Source organism: Anser anser (genome assembly GCF_964211835.1).
Source record: "Anser anser genome assembly, chromosome: 4".
Lineage (NCBI taxonomy): Eukaryota > Metazoa > Chordata > Aves > Anseriformes > Anatidae > Anser > Anser anser.
This window is the reverse complement of record NC_139724.1, coordinates 16,110,647-16,137,792: the sequence shown is the minus strand read 5'-3', so window position 1 is coordinate 16,137,792 and position 27,146 is coordinate 16,110,647. Positions and strand designations below refer to the sequence as shown.

The 27,146-nt window shown below is 43.6% G+C and overlaps 2 protein-coding genes and 1 long non-coding RNA gene across 6 annotated transcripts in view; 2 read left to right on the top strand and 1 right to left on the bottom strand.

Annotated features, from left to right (window-relative positions):
* Positions 1-46: 46 nt before the first annotated feature.
* Positions 47-12,188, top strand: NUP54 (nucleoporin 54). 3 transcript variants are annotated; one of them, XM_083835277.1, is made up of 13 exons: positions 47-247; positions 1,298-1,459; positions 3,689-3,772; positions 3,900-4,034; positions 4,730-4,959; positions 6,571-6,758; positions 7,381-7,577; positions 8,731-8,785; positions 9,357-9,450; positions 9,952-10,059; positions 10,448-10,567; positions 10,936-11,046; positions 11,380-12,188. In XM_083835277.1, exons 1-13 carry the CDS (start codon positions 196-198, stop codon positions 11,506-11,508), a joined length of 1,665 nt encoding a protein of 554 aa, XP_083691403.1. In that variant the 5' UTR covers positions 47-195; the 3' UTR covers positions 11,509-12,188. The 3 variants fall into 3 exon arrangements, with proteins under 3 accessions (XP_083691403.1, XP_083691402.1, XP_083691401.1); XM_083835276.1 differs by lacking the exon at positions 1,298-1,459 and having other exon boundaries at positions 3,900-3,938; XM_083835275.1 differs by lacking the exon at positions 1,298-1,459.
* Positions 11,785-27,146, bottom strand: part of PPEF2 (protein phosphatase with EF-hand domain 2) — a 23,783-nt gene continuing 8,421 nt past the window's right edge. The window contains exons 2-16 of one of the 2 annotated variants that reach the window (XM_083835262.1): positions 24,387-24,514; positions 23,253-23,310; positions 22,433-22,608; positions 21,296-21,410; positions 20,052-20,098; positions 19,448-19,614; positions 19,327-19,363; positions 19,086-19,235; positions 17,963-18,298; positions 16,561-16,746; positions 15,763-15,905; positions 15,074-15,180; positions 14,110-14,273; positions 13,740-13,827; positions 11,785-13,401 (exon numbers count right to left, since the gene is read on the bottom strand). In XM_083835262.1, coding sequence (XP_083691388.1) covers positions 13,223-13,401; positions 13,740-13,827; positions 14,110-14,273; positions 15,074-15,180; positions 15,763-15,905; positions 16,561-16,746; positions 17,963-18,298; positions 19,086-19,235; positions 19,327-19,363; positions 19,448-19,614; positions 20,052-20,098; positions 21,296-21,410; positions 22,433-22,608; positions 23,253-23,310; positions 24,387-24,514 — 2,081 coding nt within the window. In that variant the 3' untranslated portion in view covers positions 11,785-13,222. Of the gene's footprint in view, positions 13,402-13,739; positions 13,828-14,109; positions 14,274-15,073; positions 15,181-15,762; positions 15,906-16,560; positions 16,747-17,962; positions 18,299-19,085; positions 19,236-19,326; positions 19,615-20,051; positions 20,099-21,295; positions 21,411-22,432; positions 22,609-23,252; positions 23,311-24,386; positions 24,515-27,146 lie in introns of both variants that reach the window. The other variant, XM_083835261.1, reaches the window with a different exon arrangement.
* LOC310899193 overlaps positions 21,282-27,146 on the top strand; it is a 26,653-nt gene continuing 20,788 nt past the window's right edge. Inside the window, exons 1-2 of the long non-coding RNA XR_014584059.1 lie at positions 21,282-21,685; positions 25,972-26,047. This is a non-coding gene — a long non-coding RNA (uncharacterized lncRNA). The remainder of the gene's footprint in view (positions 21,686-25,971; positions 26,048-27,146) is intronic.

Here is a 27,146-nt window from a genome sequence, read left to right as displayed (position 1 = left end):
TTCCTTCGGCCTCAGATAAGAGTTTCTCCCCCACCCCGCCCTTTCCCCCCGCCCCCCACAGTGGTACAGCCCGAGCGCGGGCAGAGCGGGCGGGGCTCCGCCGGGCGCTACCACCCGGAAAGCCTGCCGGGGGGGGTGGAGGTGCCGGAAGCACCGCCTGTTCTCCCCGGCAGGACCCACACGCCTCTTCCCCTCATGGCTTTCAACTTCGGGGCGGCGGCGGGCACGGGGGCCGCCAACCCCACGGGTGAGTGAGGGAAGGCGTCCGTCCGGCCGCTCCTTTCCTATCTCCCTTCTCCCTTCCCGGCCCCCGCTAACCTACCCCCCGACACGCGCAGCCCGCCAACGGCCGCCAACGATCGCGCCCCTCCGTGAGGCGGCCGCTGAGGGGCCGCCGGGAGCCGCCCTCGGAGCGGCCCCGGGTTAAAAATCGTGAGGGGAGAAAAATTATCCACGGCCTCCCCGCCTCGCTGCCGGCCTCTGGGGGAATGAAACGTGCTTAGCGGGTCCTGTTCCTGCAGGCTGGCAGGGTCTGGGCTTCTTCCCGGCGGTCAGCACAGGTTTGGACGCCCGCCGGGCTGCAGGAACGGACCTCGTGTTTCGTAAGAACATCTTAACGGGAAAAATCGCCTCGTGCTGTTTCATAAGCACACCTTGAGGTTTTATCCTGAGGGGAAAAATCGCCTTACGCTGCTTGGGCTCAGGCCTGGCATGCCCCCCGAGCACTGCTAGCTGGGGATCCCAGCTCCTAGGTGATCAGAGCCGCCCTACCATCCTCTTTTTCCTAGCACTAAAAACCTTCATCAGGAAAGACACCAGCGAGCGTAGAGCATATTTGCAAATACAAAGTGAAAAAACCCGCAGTACTTACTGTTGGGCTTGCTACTGCAGTGGAGAGGTCAGTAGCAGCGCGTGGTGCTCCTCAGACACGCTTGCACAGATGCAGCTCTATTTAGCAGTCTTGGGTAAAATTGCTCGTAATGGGAATCTCAAATTGCTTGGTTATTTTCGCATACAGATCTTCAATAAGTTGGGAAAAGTGTGAGGTGCTTGCTGTGCAGAATAGCCAAAAAGTAATCCCATTGCAGTATTGATAGAGTGAGTTAAACAGAATGCTTTCAACTGTTCTGCTTGTGTTCGGTAAACAATGCTTAATGCCAGTTAATATCTTCCTCTTGTTCTAACTGTGCCTGTCTTGTCTCTGGGGATGGAAAAATATTTCAGCTTTTACTTCCTGAACCTACCTTTTACTTAGAACTAATGCTACCTTGCTCTTTTTCTGCTTCACGCTTGCCAGGATTTGGTGGGCTTGAAACTACAAACTCCACTGCCAGTGGGTTTAATTTTGGGGGTTTCGGATTAACTGCTAATCCTGCAGTGAATTTTAATATTGGGAATTTCGGTGTTTCCACTACCTCAACTCCACCATTCAATTTTGGTAACAGTCTGGCAAGTGCAGGTAGATAATGCATAAATACTTGTTTTGTAATCAATGTTAATAGCAGGGGTCCAAGAATTACATTCCTGAGAATCCGTATTTAGTACTAATCTTACTTCATATCCAGTGAAGACTGGAGATAAAAGCTCTGAAGGTGGTACAGGTTGGAGAGCCATAGACTTGTAGGGGTTTTTATTGCCTGTTAAATTATTCAAAAATAGCTGTTGAGGAAAAATAACCATGTATGAAATGCTCAGTCTCTGGACCACCAGATCGTGGTACCCTGCCAGTCTTACCCAGTCTAAAATCGAGCCTCAATTACCTAGCAGAACAGAAATGTTAATTCTCCTTTTAACCCAGGCAACCACGAGCAATCGCAGAGTTGGTCCTAACACCAAGTTTCCTGACATGAGATTCTTGGACTACTGCAGTCATGTTTTTCATCCTCCTTGTTTCATTGGCCTTCCGTTGGTTATCATGAATGCACTGCACCTCAGTAGTTTCTGTGGAGAAACACATTTTATACGATCAGCACAAAAAGACGAACAGCCCTCGCTGTTACCTCTTTTTCCAAAATGCCGTTTTGTACCTTGACATGGCATGCACCCCAGGCTGTCCTCAAACAATTCTCTGCGAGGGTCCTGGCATGATGTGTGCGCTGGGTGCTGGTTAAGAACACCCTTCCTGGCCCCATGTAGATCCATCAATTCTGAGTGATCAGATGATAAATTTCAAGGTAATCTCCATTTCATTAAAAAAAAAAGTGTGCTACATGGATACCTCATGCTTTTTCTCATAGAATTAGCACATGGGGTCTCATTGCCGCTGCTCGTATAGGAATTACGTTCATTCCACAGCATCATTGCTCCCTGTGTTAGAGTAATCTTACCGGTTTTGTGCGCTCAAGGGATCTTTTATTTTATTTTATTTTTTGGATGAATGCTATTGGACTGTATTTCTGTAGCTGAATTTGAACTCTAATACGTAATTTGTTTAGTATTTTGCACTTTCAGATCTCTTTTTTTAAGAAAAGATGTTAAATTGCTGTAAATACCAATCTACCTAAAAACTGTGCCATCTGATGGTACTCCTGCTAGGGTTGCTCACTCGCTGCTAGGACTGAAACTTGAATGTTACTGGGAACATCTCTACATCCAGTTGCATTAAGATGTTTGCTGAACGAAAATAAAATGTGGTTGCATGACAGCTTTCGTTTAAGCTTTTTATTTCATATGTATACAAGACAGTAAGTGCAGTAGGTTTACAGAGACAATTTGTGGGTGTTTTTTTTTTCTGGTGGTAACATGGATGAGCAGTGGCAGCATCTTTTTGACGCATCCTATATCCTAGGCTTTCTTTCTTCATTTGAACACACAAAAGCTGCCCCAGACACAGAGATTTGGTATTCTAGGGCTAGTCAGATCAGATGTCCACAGGCTGCACCTTGAATCAGATGGTGCGTTAGGATCCAAAAGAGATGGTGCAGTGGCTTCTGGCACACCTCTGCCATGAGGACAAATGGGAAGGTATCTGGAGGGAGCTTTATCTGGCATGGTGGAGCTCAGGCTCTCACTTGGATTTCCTTCTGCTAGCCAGCACCTGGTTTTCCTGAAAATCTGTGTGAGGCGGATGGCTTTTGCATCTGTTTTCCTCTGGATAATGGTTGAACCTCAAAAAGAAGTTGGATGGAGAGGCTGTCAAATTGGGAAACTAGCCTTGGGGAAAAGGCCGTGTAGAAAGAAAGAGTTGCTGTGACAGTACTCACGTGTAGGCATAGCATTTGTGCCCCCTAGCCTCAGACTTAAGTTGATTCATTTCTGGTTTTGCTTTTAAGACTTTAGAAATGTCGACCAAGCTCATAAAACATCACATCACTTTTTAAACATGTAGCAACAACATTTATTCTTAGGAATACTTCCAGTCAGTGTAAGAAATACTGCTGCAAGTTGTGTCCGTCACCAAGGAAAGCACGTCCTGGTGAAGGAACAGAGCATTTGTTACCTGTTGCTTTTTTATTTGCGTTCCTGGCGCACCATAAATGTATTGGCTTTCTGGTTCATGTTTTCTCCCCCATTTCCTTGGACAATGAACTCGGTACCCATGGTCAGTGTCAACCACGTGCTTGTAACATAATACATGCATCTGTCAACATCTCATAACACCCCTTGAAGCGTGCTGTTCATTGTCACATTATGCACAGCTGCCTCTCGCAACATGCAGCCTGCCTTATTTGCAAACTTCGTTTGTTAGGTGCGTTTGGAGGATTCGGGACAACCACCACCACTGCGGCACCAGCGTTCAGTTTTTCTGCTCCCACCAATACAGGCACGGGCGGTAAGAGAGCACAAATCTCAAAGCATTTACTTTAGAATGAAGCATACCGTCAGCCCTTCACAATGTTTTGCAGTTCACAGGTACTTTTCTCCTATTACTCTCAATAATTCTGTGCTTGTTTTCCCAGGACTCTTTGGTGCTACCCAGAACAAAGGCTTTGGATTTGGTACTAGTTTTGGCACGGGAACCGGAACTGGCTTGGGTACTGGGTTGGGAACTGGGTTAGGCTTTGGAGGCTTCGGTACCCAGCAGCAACAGACGAGTAAGTATGGCTTTCTCTCAGCTTATGCTTCGGCTGCTGAGGACAGGGTAAGACTGACAGTGGTGCTTGAGTGATGGGACTGAAGTACATCACAGAAGGAGCCTGTTACAGTCTTTGGCTGGATGGAGACGTGTCAGAAATTTGGTTTTTGGAACGCCTACGTTTGCAGCCCTTGCCTTTTTCTTAAATAAGAGCTCAAGCAAGTTTCTGAACTTTACCCTTGAGTTTCCAGTGATGGTATTTGCCACTTTGGTTTAGCAGTTACAGAATTGATGTTGGCAGCCATAGCCTTGTTAGAAATGGGAGGGAAACAGCGTTCGATTTAGTTTAACCGTAAGTTGGATCATGAACAACTGCAGGCTCCGAGTCCACTTAATTTATAATAACCAAGATTGACATGAGGATATTGAGGTACCAGATCATGTCGTGAGTGAATATAGATGTCTCTTTTAAGAAAAAAAGAGTAATTCTTTTCTTTCAACTCAGCCTTCACGGACTTCTTTTGCTGATAAAGATTGGATGTAAAGAGGCACTTTTTGAAAAAGTGTTACCTGACATTTATTTATTCTTTGCATTTATTTTGCTTCTGAAATGAGTAAAGAAGAGATACTAATGATACGCAGATGGTATGCGTTAGCAAGCAAGTCTGTTTGTTGGTAAAGGAGTTAAATTTGTTTTACTTCATCTGATAATAGCACTAGGAAGCGGCTTGTTCAGCCAGCCTACTCAGACACCTGCCCAATCGAACCAGCTCATCAATACAGCCAGTGCCCTCTCGGCGCCGACGCTCTTAGGAGATGAGAGAGATGCCATTTTGGCAAAATGGAACCAGCTGCAGGCCTTCTGGGGAACAGGCAAAGGGTACTTCAACAATAACATTGCTCCGGTGGAGTTCACCCAGGAAAACCCATTTTGCAGATTTAAGGTATGAGTTCGTTACCTGCACACACACACACAGTTCTGAGGCAGCTACTCTCCTTGCTGGTTGTGTGTCTTAAATGTCCCGTGAATGTTAAATTACTCTTAATAGTAACAAAATCAAATCTGAAACTTTTTTTTTCCAGGTAATGTAAACAATTCTGATAAATATTAATAAAAGGTTTGAAGATGTATAGATACTAGAAATCTGTGTGTTGCTGAGGTACTAGTTAATAGGTGCATTTATGTGGATCATGAAACATTTTGTGGTCGTGCAATTTGCTTCTTCTTTGAGAGCATTGAGATCAGTGTACAGAAACTATTTGAAATAATCCTTCACACCTGAGAGAAGCTTTCAGTATGTGGAATAGGAACTTCACAGTCTTTTTTCATTGTTTCACATACTTTAGAAAAACTCTTTATGAAGCTGGCCATCTGAAATATATTGACTTTCAAAGGTTTCTTCTGCCTTTATCCTTGCAAGTGCTAAAGCTGGCTCCATTCTCTGTATGGCATTGTCAGCAGTACCAGCTCTTGCTTACCATGTTAACAAAGAACACATACGTCTTCATCCTCTGCAAATCTCACACCTGCTGACTTTCTTGCTGAGCTTTAGACTTGTGGATTCAGGTCAGGCAGGGCATGGTGGTACCTCCCTACTTTTCCTTTCATGTGGGCAAGATGAGGTGAAAACTGCTCATTCTGCTTTTGCTTATAATGAGTAATCAGCTTAAATCTTTCATACAAGATGTGGAGTTAATTTTGGAGCCAACAGAGGTTTGGTGGTTGTTTTGTTTGTTGTTTGTTTGTTTTGTTTTTTTCAATACAGAAAATACACTGCTTAGCACAGGTAGCAGAAAGTGTTCCTAGACTGGATTATGATGCAGCTTTATCACAGCAAGGATAAAGACAACATTAAGTTTCATAAGCAATTGTATAAACATCACACTTACTGTGAGGAAGATTTGGCTGTCCCAAATTGTGTGAACCTTACTTGATACATGTCTTAGCTAGTAAAAATATTTCATGTCTGTGTTTTGTCTTGTACTGTCAGGCAAACTGCCTAGATATACAGGATTAGAAATACGAAGAAATCCAGAAAGATTTGTGGCTGGCGTATCTTTCAATTAGGTTATGTCAGTAACTGTCTTTTATTGAGATACTTGGAAATTTAATATTGTAAACCCTTCTGTAAGTCTCTAGCAATCTTTCTGTATTGGATTCTGGTTTCACGGTTCCTTTTGCAACTTAAAAAAAGTTTTAAGTTTGTAAAATATTTTGATTGATAGCAGCTCTGAAATACCGCAAATATTCGGCAAAGTTGCCATCTGCTCATCCATGGTTCTGATTGTTTGAAGATGGGGTGTGGACTTTTAAGAACTTTTATTGTGAAAATTCTGAATGGTTTCAAAAGCTACTCTACTGGTGGCCCTGTGAGTGTAGTTTTTAAAGTGAGATTGATTTTATATTTCTGCATCTCTAAGTTTGTTGTGAGATATTTTGAACCAGCTGCTCAAAAGTTGAGGGGTTTATCTCGGTTTAGTCCCCCCCCTTCATGCCACATAGATAAACTTTTTGCTGAGTAACGTATCCCTTTTTTTTGTTTGTTCTTCTGCAGGCTGTGGGTTACAGTTTAATGCCCAACAACAAAGACGAAGATGGCCTTGTTGTCTTGGTCTTTAATAGAAAAGAAATAGATATTCGAAGCCAGCAGCAGCAGCTCGTAGAATCACTGCACAAAATTCTGGGAGGAAACCAGACCCTCACTGTCAACATAGAAGGTGTTAAAACGATGCCAGATGACCAGTATGTGAACTTGACACAATTTTGCTTTTTTCTTCAGGATTGCATGTTATAAAAAGGGTTGGCACCTGGTCTGCTCACTAAATGGTGGTGGATGCATCTTCCACTCGACTTGATTGTAGATCTGTTCATCCTGAGTTGAATGTCTTTAGTTTCTTCTTGCTTTTCCTTAAGGCATTAAGACCAGTATCTTTCCTGTATGTGTTATTGTTTTTGCTGGAGTGCACAGCTGAAGACCTCAGCTCAGTTTGGGAAACAGGCTTCTCCAGACCCTGCTTAGCAGCAAAAATTGGAGATGACACTGACATTTCTACTTGTTACTTTACTGCAGTTTATTAATTTTTTTAAAGGACCAAAGCTTTTAGGTTATTCCTAATGCAGTACTAGTATCAGTACCTAGTATGGCTGTTAAAATCAGGGGGAACTGTGCTTTTGTAGGCTATTTACAGTGTTTCTCTTTGTGCTGTGTTAAACCCTAGATTTAGATTTACTGGTACCTTATATCTCAACTAAAGTAAGTTAAGTCAGCTGGGAGAAGCTGTAACTTCGATTTAGATTTGTTCTTCATTGTGTTAGTCTCTGCACGCTGCTGCCTTGTCTCACAGTACGTGTTTGTCTTGCTCAGGACAGAAGTGATCATTTACGTTGTTGAGCGTTCACCCAACGGCACCTCGAGGAGAGTTCCAGCAACGACCCTGTATGCCCACTTTGAACAAGCCAACATAAAATCGTCCCTGCAGCAGCTGGGAGTCAGTCTCTCCATGGCCAGAACGGAGCTTTCCCCGGCCCAAGTCAAACAGCTCCTTCAGAATCCTCCTGCTGGTACGTGGTCTGGGGCTGTGCAGAGGCATGACTGGGGCTCTGCTGGGTGGTTTTTAGGTTCTCTAGGAAAAACGCAGGTGTTGGTCCACTGGGAAAAAAAAACATTTAAAAATGCAGGTGGTTCCAAGGCATTCTGATGTGACGACGTGTTTTTAATTAGAGCCAGTTTGCCCACTGAAGCACAACATAATCTATTAAGATAGTTGTGCAAAAACTTTTTTTATCAGTATCAGTAATTTATTCACAGCAGTGGACTGTGTGATTTGGCCATCATCAATCACTTTGATTTGTCTGATGGAGGAAAAAAAAGCTACATATCAGAATAATCACGTCCTTTATCTGCTTCCTAGTTTTCTGGGGGGAGGATCTGTTAGCCTGTATCCATACATTACGTGGCCACAGGTAGCAAGCAAACAGCTTTGTTCGAGTTTGCTGTTCATGCCGTGTTTGCTGTCTGTGCCAGACATGTCTGTCTCCAGTCAGAAAGACCTCCTTATATGTATTGCTTTTTTTTTTTCCCCAGCATGTGCATTTTTCCTAGATGTGCGTTTTATACACTGATGTGATTTGCAGTGAGGTTTGGAGAATGTAATAATCGTGATGTTGAATTACTAGTACAATTATATTGCTTTTAGTGTGTTTACATGATGAAGCGGTTCATGGCAAAATACACAACTGCTCTGTAAACAGATGAAATCCTCAGATGTGTTTTGCTAGGAGCCATGATAATTCCTACTGGGATCACCTTGGCAACTGGTTGGGTCCTTAGATCGCTTAATTACTGATTTTATTTTATTTGTTGCATACAATAAGCAACTTGAAGGGGAACGATGGCCAAACTGTGGCATACAGTGGAAGCAAAAAGGAATTTTTCTTCTTTAAGCATGGATTGTCTGATTTGATAATCTGTTGGTTGTTCCTTCCCTGCCATTTCAAACCAATACAAGTTACGACTGCCTTCGGGACTGGGCTTTCTGTCACAGCCTAGGACTGAGATTTTAAGAACTACCCTTATTTAATTAACCTTATATTTATACAACAGTCATTAAGCATAGTTCTTGTGGTTTGTTTATTTCCTGGTGTTTTTCCTGCTGCAGCTGCAAGATGTATTATCTATTCAGATTTGTCCATGCATTTTTTTTTTCTTTTTAAGGTGTTGATCCTATTATATGGGAACAAGCCAAAGTTGATAATCCAGATCCTGATAAGTAAGTGTAATAGTTTGTCCTACTATTACAAAAACACTTGGAAGGGGGGGAAAAAAGCAGAATATTGAGTAGTAACCTTCAGGTAATGGGTAAGAAACTGAGTAGAGAATAACTTTGTCCAGTGCTGATATAATATAAAGCAATAAGGCTAACTAGACATACCTCCCTAATCCCTTTACCCATTTAGGTGCTTAAGAGAAGTCAGGATGAAGAGCCTAACTTGTGTTACTTGGAATTGCAGTGGTCTCTATTTTATGGCCTAGCTATTGTGACTTTTTTGACTTTTTTTTTTGCAATCATTATGTGTTGGGTTTTTTTCCTCTTTATCCCTGAAGCTGAAATTATATTCTTGTACCTTCCAGTGGTTACAGACAGCTTAGGCTGATTTCCTTCTGAAAAAGGAAAAGGTTATTAGGAATAGAGAGGATTCTAGAACTTACCAAAACATATCTTAATTTATCAAAAGCCAAGATCACTTATATCACCATTAGATTATATTTGTAATTATTAATCAATACTACATGTCTCATACAAAAAAAACATTTCGTAAGAAATATTTCTATTCTTGTAGGCTTATTCCTGTACCAATGGTGGGTTTCAAAGAACTGTTGAGAAGATTGAAGGTCCAAGATCAGATGACCAAACAGCATCAAACTCGATTAGATGTAAGGTTTCTCATCTTTATTGTGACTGCCTGCTGCTGATGAAGGAGGTGCTATTAAATGAGCCTCTCTTCTGTGTGCTGAAAACTGGTGGTGGAGCCATGTGCATGGGGCTGTGACTTTTTTTTTTCTTCTCATTCCTTAATATATTAATTAATATCTTTTGGCCCAAAATCTGACTAGTGTGTTTTTTGTTTTTGTTTTTTTTTTAGGCTCAAGTTTAGTATGTTGTTATAGGCTAAATCAAACAGCTGTATTAAGTTGCATTGACATGGACTCTAATTTGGGCACACATTATGCCTTCTGGAAGTCCCACTTGCATATAAAAATAAACAGCGACCAAAATTGTAAAGGTCCAGCAAAAAGCTTTTTGAAAGCATCTTTTGCGAGGACCTTAGGTTGCTGGACTGAGTACTCCTTTGAAACTCGTGGTTTCAAATGAGGACAAATGTGCTTTGTTATCAGATACTTTTATGACTTCCAACTTATTCATGTCATCTGCAGATAATATCAGAAGATATCAGTGAGCTACAGAAAAACCAGACAACCACTATGGCAAAAATTGCACAGTACAAAAGGAAACTGATGGCGCTTTCTCACAGAACGTTACAGGTAACACGGATATGCAAAGTAACTCATTCTGATGCACAGGCTGGTGCCAGAAAGCAAGTTGAAAGGGGATGGGATCCCCAGTATAACCTCTGCAGTTGTGTGCACGGCCAGTGTTGAAAATGAAATTCTGACTTCATCTAAAGGTATTCATTGAATTAACATGCAGGGCTGTCAGGGAAAGCTTCAAACACGTGTGTCTGCTTTGGAGACTTTCTCACTTACCCAGAAGCTGTGGGACTGCCCTGGAGACTCAGAGCAGCAGAGTGAATGACAGAACAAATCTTATGAAAGAGTTGCCAGAGGAAAGGCAAAAAAAGATGTGACGGGGCTGGTGGAGAAAGAGAGGAGCGAAGTCTTCTCTAATGAACCTCAAAGGCTTCTTTTGCAGGTGTTAATAAAGCAGGAGATCCAAAGGAAAAGTGGTTATGCCATTCAAGCAGATGAAGAGCAGCTTCGTGTACAATTAGATACTATTCAGTGTGAACTTAATGCACCTACACAGTTCAAGGTGAGTCGTTAATAGAACTTGGCCCAGAACTTTAACAACCCATTTTTTCTCCACACAAAACAATGTAAATTTTCCAAAGCATGCGCATGTGTTTCTTGTGGAAGGCTTTCAGAAGAGAAGTCCAGCAGTGTTACTAGGTTGCAGCATCATGTTTTCTGCTGCATGTCTGATAGGTCTAAGTATTTTTGAGTTAAAAGTATCAATGTTGCTTGCTCCTTGTGTGCCTTCCACAAGAAAAAAAAAGTGAGCCAAAACTAGCATAATCAGTAATGCTTCCTGCCTTGGTGATTCGGAGTGATGTGTGCTGGAGCTCCAACAGATGTAAATGAGTTGTTTAATTTAAGCCTCTCTCTTCTCTCTCTTCCCAGGGCAGACTGAATGAGCTTATGTCCCAAATCAGGATGCAAAACCACTTTGGAGCAGTGAGGGCTGAAGAGCGCTATTACATAGATGCAGACCTCTTAAGGGAAATCAAGCAAGTAAGTACTACCCAGTAGACTGCTGGGATACTCACAACTTGGTCATTTAAGCCTGCTGGGCACTAATCTGGGAGATATATTGAATATTTTATATGGCTTTTGTTTGAGGATAGTCCTTTTTAGAGTTCTCAGTGACGGTGCCTCAAGTTTGTATACAGTTATGCTATGCAATTAAGGTATTAGTGCAGAAAATGATACTTTCCTTCTTACAAAGAAATTATGCTGGACTTTTCAGTTTGCCAAGGCCACCAGCCATGTGACTGCTTTGAGAAATGTTACTTAAAATCTATGCAGTTAAAGTACACTCATGTTGTTTTTTGTAAATACCTGCAGCATCTGAAGCAGCAGCAGGAAGGCCTTAGTCACTTAATTAGCATTATAAAGGATGACTTGGAGGACATCAAACTAATAGAACATGGGCTGAACGAGAGCATTCCCATCAGAGGAGGAGTCTTCAGTTGACGGGTCGCTTGCTGCTGGGCTCGCACAGAACATATTATTCAAGTTCATGGTTCACCTTCCAAGGCTAAAACTGGTGAGGTAAAATGAAATGTGTATCTTCTAGGAGTAATGGTATGTTGTCTGTTATCTTTAGAATTAGCAAAGCCTCTTCTAAGCTTTTGAACTTGACCTTTGGAAGGTTTATATTTTATAAAGCTGTATATGCTTTAATAAAAGAAGGAAAACTGAATCTGTTCAGATACTGGTTTACTATAAAACTATATGTACTATTGTACATTTTTCCTTTTTTTTTTTTTTTTTACAATATTGTTGTCTTAGAAAATACAGTGGTGAGGGCATTGTTCTACTTGTGACTTGGTTTGTGGAAAGCTTAGCCTGCTTCCATGGTTTTGTCAAAACAAGTAACAGCATTATGTAAAGAGCTAATCTAAATCATTACAGAATTACAGATATGTATGTTGCTGTAACTATGTTGGTCTTCACAATACTGGTAGTTTTCTGGGGGCAATCTGCAGGAATTTGACTTTTCCAGTGTCTGTCTTTCCTTTGGACTGTTTACATATGTGAATTCTAAGAAGCTTTTCTGTCCCTCAACTAACAACAAGATGGGTAGATGATGTCTTCCTTTTTTTTTTTTTTAATTTCTGGAGAGTAATAAATTCAGTCTGACTTTATAATAACTTGTGCATGGTGTTGGCTCCTTTTCAGCTCTGTCAGTAAAGCCGCGAAGCTGTCAACAAGTCCAGGTTAATGCACTTCACCTTCCTCTAGGCGCTGAATGTAACAAGCTACCCAGCCAGATGCCACAGAGCTCCTGAGTAGCCTCGGTCCCCAAACTAAAACACAGTGTCACATCCCTTAGATCTTACAGCTGCGTGCACTGGAGAAACAGCTAGAATGACGATGCTGTAGGTATGAGAGAGAGGCTGCTTTTTTCTTTGCAAACACTTTATTTAAAAATTCCCCCATGCTTTTTATGCTGCAGTTGTATCGTGCTTTGAATGTAAACTAATCTCGAGCCTGCAACAGAATCGCTGCAGCTGGGAGCTACGTCGTCCATTCCTATGACCCTTGACAAAAACTATAGCTTCTGCAGATTTCTTAAGACCCCCCCCATGTGAGAGACTCTTTTGCATGCTTGAGATAGTTTATTTTTCAAAATGTTGCTCAACTGAACATATGTAGTAGCTGCAAACTTACTGAAGCAAAGGAACAACAGGGGAGAGAGGTATCATCACAGAAATAGCAGTGGTGCTAGCACAGCTGAGAAGGCCCAGAACCAGCCAACTGAGAAGAAATGTTTCATAAAAGGAAGACTGCAGTAGCAGTTGCTATTTGGTTAAAACACTGCCCCCAAGAAATACCTTTAATTCCATTTTACTAAACTGGAATAGATCTTTAAGATTTCATCACGTGCATTGACGAGAAATTAAATTGTAGCTCCCTTGGAGCACGGACTTCTACTTAGAACAGAGCTCTTCTTTAAATGTGGTCATAACTGAAGTGCAGCTTATCTATTGTACTGTTACCTTCCCAAAACAGAGCACAGCTGTTGGCTGGGGTGGTCCCTGTTTTCAGCTTTTGTAGTAGTGCTACAGGTCCCTGCTTTCCCTTTCCCTGTTTTGCAGCTGCAAGCGTGCTCTGCAGTTAGGTAGGAAGGAGTCCTGGCTTTGCAGACAAGGCATTGGACGTGGCAATCCCCTCCGAGTTCTCACTACTGTGTCTGTTTGACAAGGCGGAAGGCTTCGAGGAACTCATTGAAGTCGATGTTTCCATCTTTATTGAAGTCAATGCTGCGAACTAAGTCGTTGATGCCGTCGTCTGTGAGTTCAATGTTCATGTGGGAGCTGAACAGTTTCCAGGTTTGGTGGAATTCCTCAAATGAGATGAGACCTGCGGGGCAGAAAGGCACAGCCACCTTAGCACCAAGCTGCCAGCTCCTGCTCTGTGTGCAGGGACATACCCCTGCTCAGATTCACTACCTGCTTACCCTAAAGGAAGGAAATGACTTTCACATGCTGCAACTAAACTTTCTAGGGAGAACAGCGGATAAAATACAACTTAGAAGCAGCAAAGAGACATAATATAATTTGCAAGAACCAAAAAAACAGTGCAGCAAGGAAGGTAATGCGTGCCCTAAACCATTAAATAAAATGCTTTTGAAGATAATAAAGACCAAAAGTAAAATGGAATACAACACAGTGACCGACACCCCCTGCACCCCTCCTTACCTGAATGATCTCTGTCAATGATCCTGAATATGGTCTCCAAGTTGGATCTGTTCCGATAAATGACTTCCAACAAGCTCGACTGGATGTGCTGAAAGACAACGTGGACACTCCTTCTACCCATTCCAACAGCTCTGTTTTCTCCGAGCAGTTACTGCAGACCTTCCCATACATAAAAATATGTGCTGTGTTCAAGAGTTAGCCAGCAGTGCACTTGGCATTATGTGTGCCTCCTGAAATGGGTTTGTGGTGGCTGGACCGACTGTGCAACTCTGCGTTACAGGAACCATCCACTCCTAGCCTTTCCTGCCTGTCCCACACTGAGATCTTGTGAACTGCTCTGCAGCACACTTTGGCAGACGTGAGTCCTTACCTCTTGGCTCCGCTGCTCCATGGCTAAATCATCGAGCCAGGACTTGTACTCCAGCATGCCATCCGCCGTGGTGCGCACCAGCTGTGGTCTCAGCATTCGCCACGGCAGTCCCAGGTGCAAGACTGACTCCACAGCCGTTGCCCAGTTGCTCAGCGTGATCCTTCCTGCAAGGAGAAGAGAAAGCCATGGAGACCTCTGAGAGGCTGGTGGCTGAAAGCACGTAAAGATGGCTGGTGCGTTGCTTGTTTCACCTGCTCCACCCCTGTCACCTCTAGCTGCTGCACAGGGCCACCTCCAGAAGATCCATTACACCAAGCCGCAGTGCAGCTGGCTCTCAAAGTAAAAATCCTAGGCTACTGTGCTGCTGACAGCAGCGGCTCCATTTCTCCATGGTACACTTGAGCACTTGGGTACAGGTAAAAACCCTACATGGCCATACAGACATCAGCCTGCAAAAGCTGCTGCAGGGCACAAGCACGTGCTGCCCCCTCCAGCCTCAGCCAGCTTTTGACCACCATAACAAATCAGGACTGTGGCACTGCAAACCTCTGAACACTGTGAAGACTGACTTTGGATATTCCTTCATAAATTTGTGGCTGACAGCCAAGTGTGCCCTGCAGGTTGTGAGCTGTGCAACTGCACTAGTTGTTCCTCGGTGGCCCAGGAATGTAGCAAAGCCCCAAGTTTAACAGCTGCTCTAACAGCTAAACTGGACTTTGTTGAATGATTTTGCTGCTAGGGAAGGTATACGCACAACGAAGTTGTTCTGCTGACTGCCCTGTCCCTGTTTCCCCCCTAAGCACATGCAGAGAGATCTCTTCAGCACCATGACTCAGTTGCCGTACCAGCAGAGCTCTCCTAGCTGGCACAAAAGCAGCCTGAGAATTATGACATGCACCCAACTTAGCCTCTTCAACCCTGTCCCACCAGGAGATTAATTTAGCAGCTCGTGGCTCAAATTTACCTGTATTGTCCTTATCGTATGCCTTGAATGCGCTGATGAGAGCGGAGGTGTGAGCAAACAGCTTCTCCCGCAAGGCTCGAAAGGCTGACTCCTCTACTCTGCTGATTCTGAAGGATGCAGAAAAGAGAGAAGTATGTTCCCAGTCCTCTGCATTGTCCGTGGATTGCCCAGACCCTCGCACAACTGTCCTGCACGTGTCTGGAGCAGTATTTCCCCCAGCTGATCCAGTGAATCCCTGCCATAGCACAGAAACTGTTGCCCTTCCTCTACAAGCTGTCAGCAGTCAGCTCAAGTTCAGGGAAAAACAATCCATCCCAGCCAACTTCTGCAGTTTGTGTTTACCCATTTTTGTTTCAATGGTTCTACCATGCCAGTCACAGGGGTTTTTAACAGCTGTGCAATTTGTGAAGTAACAAAGGGTCACAAATTGAAACGTGGCATTGGAAAGAGAAGCTGGAAAATCAGCAGCCAGTAATGAAAAGCCCCCTTCTGATCTTGTAACGCTTCCTCCTTGTCCCCCTGAACCTCCCTCAGTAATTTCTGCACAAAGCTTGAATCCTCCTTTAGGGCTATTTATTTGGTAAATCAAGCTGTGAAAGTTCAGCTCTGCGGCCAAACTTTCTCAAAGCTCCCAAAGTTTTCCCTTTGGGAATTTTGACTTGGTAAATACTCAGCAACAAAAGCCTTGCCTTTGGGTCATGGTGAGAGTGTGGGCTGTCTTGTTGGCTTGGTACTGAACAAAATGGGGGACCAGGTCCGGCCCCAGCTTCACGTAGGCTCCCCTGTTGCTGCCAATCTCATAGTAGTTTGAGGCTGAAAATATGGTCAGTACCTAATCCCAAAAAGAGAGGCATTTACAGTCAGTACATGCATCCTCCATTATACGTATATATATGCATCAGTAAAAACTCCCATCCCATCTGGAGTCAACAGATGGTGAAAGTAAAATGTTTTACATGGAAAAGGAAAAGTGAGGTGAGAGTTCCTCGAGGGTGGCACTGGCCTTGTGTGGTTCTGGCCATGTGCTGGACTTCTGTGATTTCTCTGCACTCTCCTGACAAATTTCCACTCTCCATTGCAGTGAGCAGAGTCCAGGTGCCTCAGTTGAGGTCACTGAAGTCACCCTGAGTCTTCTGAGAGCCAAACTTTGCTGCATCAGCTTATTTAATGCTCTTTTTGTATTTCATCTTCAGAAACAGCTGCTTAAAGCAGGGGCAATAGCACAAATGGGTTCAGATCTTTTCTCAGCTACAATGCACAGGAATATGTTTTGCCTGCATAACAGCCCCCCTGACTTCAGACTGCCCTGACCTCACATCTCAGCTGAGAGCACATTTCAGTAAGTCCTGATATGGCCTCTCAAGGATTTTGTATGTATTTAACAAAACCCTACTGGAAGAAATGAAGAGCTGAGGTGAAACACCTCAGAAACCCTGCCCTGGCAGGATGGAAACCCAAGCATCCTTCACAGCATGCCCCTCACCAACCTTGCGGTTGTGACAGAACTCATAGCCCTCTTGCTTGCACTCATGGGAGCGGATGAGGAACTGCAAGTTGTACTTCTCAAGGATCTTCCCTGTCACGTCAGGCCCAAAGTAGCAGCCACCACCTCGCACCGTATTTTCTCTGCAGCCCTCCTGAGGCATGGGGTCACTCCAGAGAATGTCCAAAATCTGAAAGGATTGGAAAAGTTCACTGAATAATGTGTATTTGGCAACCACTGCCCATCAACTAAGCAAGTACAGCACCATCTCTGCATGCCTGGACTTCTGCTGTTAGCATAGCGCAGAGACGTTTCCTGAATCCCCGCTGAACCTCCTTATTGCTTTGCAGGACTCTCACAGACCTGAGCCACCACAGAGGTGACAACACTGTTGGCCTGGAACTACAGCCACTCTCAAAAGTGCCTGGGGGAGAGAGTTGTTCACAAATCAGGCCTGAAACAAGCTTTCCCTTTGACCCCGGTAGATTTCAAAAAGCCTTTCCTGTCTTCCTCGAGTCCAAAACATGTCCCAGGGCAAGAACGCCTGGCAGATCCTGGGGCCACGAGTGGACTTAGTGTTAGACTCCTTTGCTTCCCGGTCAGGATGTTCAGCAGCCTCCACTAATGTAAGTGCTGACTCAGTAACCCACTACAAGGATTAAAGTCTAATCTCTTTAACCCTGACCTCAATATACAGCTTTACGCTGATAAGGTGTGTGATGCCAGGATGCCATAGGCAGTGTGTGGTAAGGAATGATGGTTTCACAGCACACAGGCACACAAAGAGACTGATCCAACAGAAAGAGGAAATCGAGTTTCCAGGCTCCGATTCACCTAGTGGTCTCACTGTACAGCCTGGATAAAACCAGAAGCCCATTAGTACTCCTAGTGCTCCTAGCATCCAAGACCATGACTCCCTCATAGGCAAAAGACACACTCATTCATTAGCTGCAGAGCTGACCTCAGATACCCCACGCACACAGCAAGGGATATAACCACTGGGCTCTACAGTCAGTCGTCTGTTATTTCTCTCCCTTGCAGTGAATCAAAAAAAACCTGTCACCCCACTGCGCTTGAGCAGCAGTTTGATTTATCCAACAGATGAATGCTGTGCTGGTGGCAAACGCTGGAACAAAGCCTCGAGTGCAGAAAGCCAAAAGCCCAGTGAAGAGACTGACTTGCAAGGCTAAGAGAAAGGCACCAACAGAACACAGCTAGCACCAGTCCTCCTCTGGCACCTCTGCACTGACTTTCTCCTTAACTCCAGTTTACAGAGCAGCAAAAATATCTTTGCAGAGAGGTCTGGGCACTGACTCACACATTTTATAGCAAGATTCCTCATTAGAACAGAGAACAAAGCTGTGGGAGGCACCCACCAAAGCTGGGGCCCCTTTTACACCACTCACCTGCTTCCACTCTTCCTGGCGAGTCCAGCACGGCCCGTCCAAATCCGCTAAGGAGACCATGCTGGAGTAGGTGAGCTCCTCGTCCTCCGACTCACTGATGTCCACCAGCCGGCGGCACCACTCGATTTGCTCCTGCACCGTCTGCCGGACCCACCTGGAGAACTCCAGCCTGTTGGCCATGCTGGGAGCCTGCGCTGGTCGGGGCTGCGAGGGTAAACTGGGCGTTGCTTCGTTCCCTGTAGGGTCAGCCTCTGCGTTGCTCTCCCCGTTTACCTCCTGTATTTCCACGTTCCTGTTTGACTCCTTCCTTTTCTTCCCTCTCAAGACAGAAATAAACTGAAAGAGGTAGGAGAGGAAACAGAGATGGTCAAACCACTTGGAAAGCTGGATCTCTAGCTCTAACATCTTCCACTGGCAGTCTGTCAAGTGACACGGGCCTCTGAAACTCAATTGCCTTTGCTGCCATCAAATGGTGTTTAATTGTAGGAGGTTACTAGTGCCACCCTCTCAGGTGTACCATTCTTGGTTTACACCTGGGGCCACACATCCATCCTGACTACGGATCCATCTCTTCTTCATTGACTTTGTACTGCTCAGACATTCATGGAAGACAGATTACATGGATTTAATCTGCAATGGGAACTAGGCAGCAGAATGAGGGAAAGACTAATTGCTAAAGCAGGTGCTTGTCATTAGATTTGGTGAAGGGAAGTAGTATTTGTCAACTAAAAAGAGAGGCAGACACAAGCTAATGACTTGTCACAATCCCTCTAGAAATCTAGCAGGGAAATAAAAAGTTAAGCTAAAGAACTATGGGACAAAATCCTGTCATTGCTATGTGTTTACTGTCAGCACCAGCACATGTTTACCCAATGCCATTGTCCACCACTTACGTGGCTATAACCAATCCTCTCAAGTTCCAGAAATTGACAACTCTTTTTCCCTTCACACCTCCTGCGCACACCCTATTAAACCAAAGCAGTGCACCCCGAGCCTGTACCTGAACACACTTTTTGGCTAGGAAGACCATCCTTTACATTTGTCAACAGCCAAGCTGACACAGAGGAATAAGCTCTCCAACCACAAATCAGCAACACCGTTGTCTCTAGGAAATAAAACCTACTTTGTTCCTTTGAATTTTCTCCAGCATGTCCAGATCAGTGGTATCAGAGACGCCTCCATGTATAATGAGGACTTTCTGATCAATGAGGGTGGCCAGGGGTAGCCAGCAGAAGACATTCTGAATCATCTTCAAGATTTTCTTCCCATGCACCTAGGAGGACAGGGCAGAAAGGAAAAGATGAAGCATCGAACCTTCAAAGCCTGTGTCTCATGTGCTGAAGCAGACACAAACATAGGCCTACCTTGTATTTCTGCATTACTTCCTTGGCGAAACCATACCTGTAGGAACAGAAGAAAGGAAGTTCAGTGAGATTTTGCAGCGACACCATTGACATTGTGATCAGCCCCACACAGAACCCATACCGTAAGTTGACCATGTGATCTTCATGGTTCCCACGGTTGAGATGAACCTCTTTTGGATAGATCAAGAGGAAGGTAAAGAGGATGATAAGGATCTCGAGGGACTGTTTGCCTCTGTCTACAAAGTCCCCATTGAACACGTAGGACTTGGAAGGGGAAGGAAGGCCATTCTGCAAAAAACAAGGGACAGGCAGATGTTACTAGAGAGGCCTCCCCATGACACACAAGTACACCCCCCCACTAGCTGCACACTCACTCTTACCCCAAGTTACCTTCTACAATAGATCCTAACTCTTATTTTTATCCTGTAGGCTCCCAGTAGTAAATGCACTGAACAGTGAAAACGGAGTCGGGAGGTGGAGCCATTGGTGTCAGGACTTACAAAAATATCCATTAGCACTTGCCAAATGTACATGTGTACCATAACAGTTCTCACAGATTTAAAAGTCAGCAAGAGAATAAGCTTTTGCTTTGTGAAGCCATTTAAAACTGATCAAAATAGCTGGACAATTACATCTCAAGGGCCCAGTTTTGCAAATGCTTCTCAGCATGACCCGTGTGATACCTCTTACAATGCCTGGGCAGTCTCACCAAGTATGGAGCCTACCTTATAGAATATGAGGAACAAGTCATCCAGCTGGCCATGCAAATCTCCTAACAGGCACAAAAAGACAAGTCACAGTATGCTTACTTTTAACTTAAAAAGACACCAATAAATAACTTTCTATAAAGTATCTCTATAAATTTATGACCACTGAAATACTTAAGGAAGTTCAAGGTCCAGAGTAAAGTAATACATTCCTGACGCTGAGGCAGCATGCCCAGAGCAAAAGGACATGATATAAAGGCTTGAGCTGAAGTCTGAGTGAGAACAAACTGCTTCAGAAGCTTTGTTCATCTCTCTTATGATGACACAGGATGGCACAAGAAATTGTTTGACTTTGATCATTACACAGGAGAAAGGTTTGCATACAAAATAAACTAAAATTTCATTTAACGTGTTATTGACTGCACACAAAATTCTGTGCATAATACATGGTTTTCAGAAATATCTCAAAGTTTTAACATTAGAGTAGGAAAATAATGGTGAAAAGTTTTGTCTCTTTCAAATGTATCTGATACAACTCAAAGACTTGTGAGTATCCTGGATCTGAACGCACACACTGCCAATTATGAAGACTCAACCAAAACAGCTCCAGGACTTGGTTGCTTAAATAATTCCAGGGCACAGAGCAGGACAAAAAATGAGCCTTGAGGCCAGTCCTTGACTGGGTGCAGTTTCTGTGCTTTAGAACAGGGATCCCAAGTTCTGGGTTACAGAACAAAGACAAAATTGAATCCAGTTGAAAAAAAATCTCAATTTATGTGGTAATGAATAACAATTCTAACAGCCACGGGCCATCATTAGCACCCTTCATTTTATGCTAAGACAAATGTATATCCTTATCCTTTCCTTTCATACCTCCTCCTCTCTTTGCATTTTTAGAATTGCCATGACAACACTGCTGCTACAGCAGGCTATGGCAAGCTAAACGCTGCCATCAAGGGGCAGTTATCAAACCATCCTATTCCAGACCAAGCAGAAATGAGGCCACAATGGAGAATTGCTCCCTCCAATGTTCAGGCCAGTCTCGACAGCAGCTCAAATACAGCACCATAAGGTATTTTACCAGATATTTTAAAGGCAGCATCAGCTGACTCTCAACACACATTTTACATACAGACTGCATTTCTATTCCACATTTGAACAGTACCAATTTATATCTTTTACATCCCTTCCACCTAAGCACTCTCCCTCCAGAGACTCCAAAGACCCTCCAAAGGGTGCAGTGCCCTCCCACCCAGACGTACCGCACACGGTGACCTCCTCGCTATAGCAGGTGGAGACATGACTGATGTTTGGCAACTGCTTGAGGTGCTTCCTGGTCTCATGCAGAAGGTTTAAGACATAGCGAGCGTGGAGCTGCTACTAGGAGAAAGCGAAGGAATTAAAGCTCTGAGCAGCAACACAGCTGCCTGCAATGGCCCCAAGGACCCATCACAACAGTCGGAGCTGACCTACAAGCTTGCAAAAAAGACAGCACAAATACCAGGCAAAGGCAGAATGGAAGAGACTTGTCCAAAGCAGCACTGCCTTGGCATCAGCACAGCTGGCAGCAAAATCCAAAAGACCTGTGGTCAAAGCTATATCCACTATGCAACTCCATCCCCTAGAGCAGAAGCTCCAGCCTGGCATCACAGGTAAGAAGCTGCTATCTTCTACATCTTTCTTTGCATTCTCCACATAAGGCCAGATTCTGAGCTGCCATGTGACCTGCATAAATATGTTCCCTTGAAGCCAGTGAGGGAGAATTTAACGTTAGTCAGGGCTCTAGAGGCTTTGCTTTACAAGTCTGGATTTGTTTGGGGAAGGGAGGTTTTGACCTGTTTTGACCTATTTTGCTGTTCAGCACCTCATCTGAGGGATGGAAGCAGAACAATTGTACAAGGACTCCTCTTGTTAGGTTTGCTGAATTGGTAATGGACTTCCTAATCAAAAAAAAAAAAGAACCCCCACAATTCTATCTTAAAATATATTTTTTCCTCATGAATCGGATATGCACAGCACAAAACATAATTTTGATCACTTCTTTCCTCCTGGGCCATCCTATACATTCCTACCAATAGAGGCATTGCAACAAAAAATGACAAAAGAATGTTTCAACATGGACTGTTCTGTGTTTTTTTTTCCCTTTTGAAATGAAATTAAGGTTAACACTGGCACATTAACTACAAAAATTTTGTGGTTTTGTTAGAACTGTGTTTTCTGAAAAGAAGAAAGTTTGCCCTGGGAAATACCTACCAGATCATTTCTACCCTCTTTGCTTAACAGCCTGCCAGCTGCTCATATTCAAATCAGTTTAGTTGCTAGGAAGTTTAAAAACAAATCATCTGTCCCACACCTCTACATGCAGAAGGGGAAAGCGTGGTTCCTTTTGGGATCCTTACTTGTTTCTGTTTGAAAGCTTCCAGCAAGGCAGTCGCATGGTCAGGAAGGAGGGGGAAAGAGAGATGGGGTCCAGTGTAGGAGTCTGGCACCTCCATGGATTCGTAGTCACAGTACTTTTCCAGCTCTGCCTCTTTGAAGCTTTCCCCACTTATGAACATGCGACTGATAAAATCCCCTGGATGACAGATTGGTTGGTTGGATTGTTTATTTAAAAAGAGAAAGAGACAAAAAGTTAATACACCATTCTTGTTTTTTTGCTAAGGAAAAGCTGTTTCTTTAGGCAAGAGCAAAAAGCATGCAAAATTATAATGAGGAGCTGTCTCCTATGTTACCCTGTTTTTTTCTAAGCCTGCACCCACATTCTCAGTGTTGTGCTTTTTTTTTTTAATTGCTGTAACATCTTATAACCAGATTTCGGACCTAAATTCATTAGCAAGTTCCCAGCACTAAGAAATAATACATAGTGCTCTCTGCAGGTTCAGAAAGATACCCTATTGGTTCCCACCGCATTTCTTTCCCCCCACCATTATAGGTGAGAGACTAAATAATGTAGATAATCTGAAGCATCTCTGGTTCCCTAGAGATGGATCCTCTGTAGCTTTGGAAATGGACTCTGGAGCGCTGGTTACCAGGGATGACAGCAAAAAGGGTAGATCTCTAATAGTGCTCTTAGAAAACATGCTGAGGTTTTTATTCCCCCTTCTAGCTCCTAAGGAGTAGGAATTACCCCACATTCCTTGCACAGCTCTGACAGTCTCCTTGTAATTCAGTCCCTATTCAGATTTGTAGGGAGTCTACAAAAGACACAAACAAGCTTACTCTCTTTACTGCTGCTTGGCGTGAAGTGGTCCATGAGGTAGCTGAAGAAGTTGTGAAGCTGCAAGAAGAGACAAAGCCCATCATCATTCACCCTGGAACATCCCCAATGCCCACTTGAAATTCTGTAGAGTGGGAAGCTGACAAGATCTTCTTTTTATAAGTATTACCTACCCATGCCCTTCTCATGTTTTCTGGCATGTACAACAAATCACACTGTACTTATTTGGTTTGATATTTCTTGTAATGAAGTAAAAGTAGTAGCTTTCCCTTCAGCCATACAAACAGAACACCCATAAACCCTCTCCCTGCTCAACAACAAGGCAACCACATAAGAGAACATCAAGCAAAGTTCAAACAAAACTAGGATTGCCTCTTGAGTTCAGACTCAGGAAAGGGCTGATGATGTTAAATGCTCCTTATAACTTTATTTCAAGATTTATTTCTTGGCATTTCATCACACACACAAGCATGCAGGAAATCGATAGGCAGAAAAGAAGCAGGAAACCCAGTCTTTGGTCCACCGAAGCACTTGCAGGCTTACTAGCCAGTAGACAGAAACAAATGCATCTGTGGCAGAGAAAGCATCCTCCTATTTGAGAATTCACAGAAGGGGCCCTGCCTCCCAGAATGGCAAATAATGGCAGGCCACAATGTTCTCCAAGAGGGAAGAGGGACTAGGCTCTAAAGGAGACAAGAGTTCATTAAATCAAAACCAAAACCCAAACAAATAAAACCCCACACTCACAAATAACAACCCTCTCTAAATTTAACACAAAGTTGTGAAGTTCCTGACACATGGAGGCACAAGGTTACGCAGCTTCCCCAATAAACGATGCTCTTTCCTCCCCAGGCTACTCTACTACTGCCACTTTTACAGCAGCAGTCCTTGCAAACCCTCAGGCAGAGGCTTATTTCTCTCCCTCCATAAATTAGGGTCCTAAAAATCATGATACATCTTACACACCCACATAGGAAGAAGCTGCCTGCTTCTGCCCTAAAAATAGTTTACCGTTAGCTAGCTTCAGCACAGAGAGGCTGCGTTCAGACAGAAAGCTAGGAAGTAAGCTTCAGCCAGTACCGAAATCACCAAACGAGGATCTCTCTTCCCACTTACTCTTTTCCTTAGCACCTTACCTTGATCTGATCCTGCTCACAGGCATACTCAATGGATTGAAAGATTCTCCAAGTGCAACGTCGGCGCATTTCCAGCCGAGCAACATAGCGCCGATACCACCTTTGGATCAAAACAGCTGCCTTGAAAGCTAGGGGACAAAAACAGAACCAGCCTGGTGAGCTGCAGTGGCCACACCAGCTGAGACACCCCGCTTCTTCTCCTTTCCTGACCCTGAAAACTCAAGAGGGACCTTTCTCTTCCAAGAGCAAGTTTTCAAACAATGTGTTCTGATGCCTAAATATTAGGAATAACAGAACACCCACTTCTTTCACCCTGTTGCAAGAGGTGACCTGACTCTGCTCTGAAGAGTTTCTAACCATCACTGCCATCTCTTCAGCACCTGTGTTAACAACTTGTTGTGGCCTAAAGGTCCAAACAGATTCTTCAGTGTTAATGCACAATTACATCCCTTTCCATCCGCCGTCATCATTTTCATGTCCCCCTTACAGTCTAGGTACTGGGGCTTCAGGGAACCAGACATTTGACTGAGGCCACACAAGATGTTACAAGGAAAAACAAGACACTGAGGTCTACAGAACCTCAAAAACACAGGTTTTATCTCCCTTCCTTTATGCCAAATAAATGCCTCAGCTTCTGTAGTTCTGGGCAAACCTCAGGTGTGATTTGTTCTAGTGTAAATGTTAAGGTGTTGTTACCTTGGACTAAAATAACACACGCAGTGAAAAGAGGGAAACAGCCCTTCATCCACTTAATGATGCAGAAGGAGTGAAATGCCAGGAATTCATAGGTCTCTCTGGTCATGGGTCAATCTACAGCCAGCACTGGCACCAGGCTCTTCCCTCCAAATGATGGCCATATGGCCTGGTGTTCAAAACATAGTAATTCCTCCATATTTCCCCAGTTCCAGTGATTTAAGATAAAGCAGTGTACTGCAAATATAGCAAAGTGGTACCGTTTTCCATTTACTTTTTCAAATTCTGCAGCAGAACTTTATGTACCTCTGGAAACTCGTACATCCTCCTTAGCTGGTCTTGACCCCATTTGGACTGCCTGGTTACTGTACATCACCTAGCCAACCAGCTTTGCTACTTGGTCTCTCCCTTTTTATTAGGCTCAGTGCTCTTTCTTTTGCTCTTAGAGCCCTGTGTTTAAAACATTTTCTAAAAGCACTTCTCTGTGTCAGCTTCAGCTGGGAGAGGGACAACTGCTCTATCTAGAGGCTGGCCCCAAATTCAAATGAAGATGAGGGAGTTAGCCCTGCTGCAGAAGCTTGTGTTCCCTTGGCATAATGGTTTGTGAGAGAGCGCTGCTGTGTTCACCAGAGCAGGCAGAGCAATTAATTGGGTGTGTGGAATGAAAAAGCTTGATTAAAAAAAAAAACCCCCCACCCCTACCCCAAAGGCTGCTAAGTGCTGGCAAGAGACAAAGAGATCATATTAATTCAATTAGCTTGTATTAATTATGTAAAAACCCGACGTACTTCAGCAGGAACCACTACTTGACCTTTACCTAAAGAAGATATCCCGATGGCTTATGTATTGAAAATAATAATCCTTCTAATCTATTTTACTGTAAAACCACCAGGAGGTGCAGAGCATGGAAGAGCTATTGCTGTTGAGCAGACGGGGAACTGAGTCACAGTGAAGTCATGGGCAAGAAGGTAAGATTGGTTACCCTTAATTTGAGAATAACTTACGTTAGACTTTGCCTGGGCCTTATATCTTGCTGAGAAAATGCTTTCTGATCTGCTGGGCCATGAGAAAGTTTTAAAAAGCTGACTTTGTTTTCTGCCGTTTGTGCTCCTCATGCTACTTCTTCAAGCCTCTTTTCTGTCTTTCACACTAGCTGCCTTACTCCCTGTACAGCAATTTGGCTGGCATGTAGCCAGAATCAGTCCCAATCACTCTAAAATAAATAACTTCTGAACGTGTTGCATTCCTCTAACAGCAGATATAACGTCCAATTACTGCAACAGGAGCCAGATATACTTCAAGTGAATCCCGAGAAGAAATTTATAGCTATGACTGCACATATACCAATGAAAACCGGATCCTTTTACAGATTAAAAAATAAAATCAATGGAAGATTGGTCACCAAGCCCACACTGAGCACATATACCACCATCCACAGCATTTTAAGCTCCAGATGGGCAAGGCATCATTTTTTTTTAATACTACTTTTACATAGACTGACTCTGCAACTGAAAAATCCAGGTATTCTAATTTACCAGCTTACCTGGGTGAGTTGCATCTGGCAGTGTTTGTACTAGTTTAGAAAAAAATAATAAAAAAGAAAGAAAAAGAGATTTATCCACATTTTATGAGGATCCAAGAAGTAAACTGAATCATACATCAACACATAAGCTACTGCATGCGTGCCGAAGTGGCAGCACCCAAACTCAGCTACGCCTTTTCATGCTAGCTGTATAGTTCACAAATCAGCTGTGAACAAATATTGCCTTTATACTCTGCAACCATTTATAACCAAACCAATTGCCTGAAAGTGAGTGTCCCACAAGTATCCTTTCAGGTCTCTTGCAAGACAAGTGCCAGCAGAGTACGATTTCCTGAGAAGGCACTGCAGAAATACAAGTAGATAGTTACAAGCTGATTTTAACAACAGCTCCAGCAAAAAAAGGAGACCCTGTTCTAAGAAATGGAAAGCCTATTATAAGAAATTATTTTTTATCTACATTTTAACTTCTAATTAATGAGAATTCAAGCCAGAAAACATTCTTTTTAACCTGACAGATACTTATA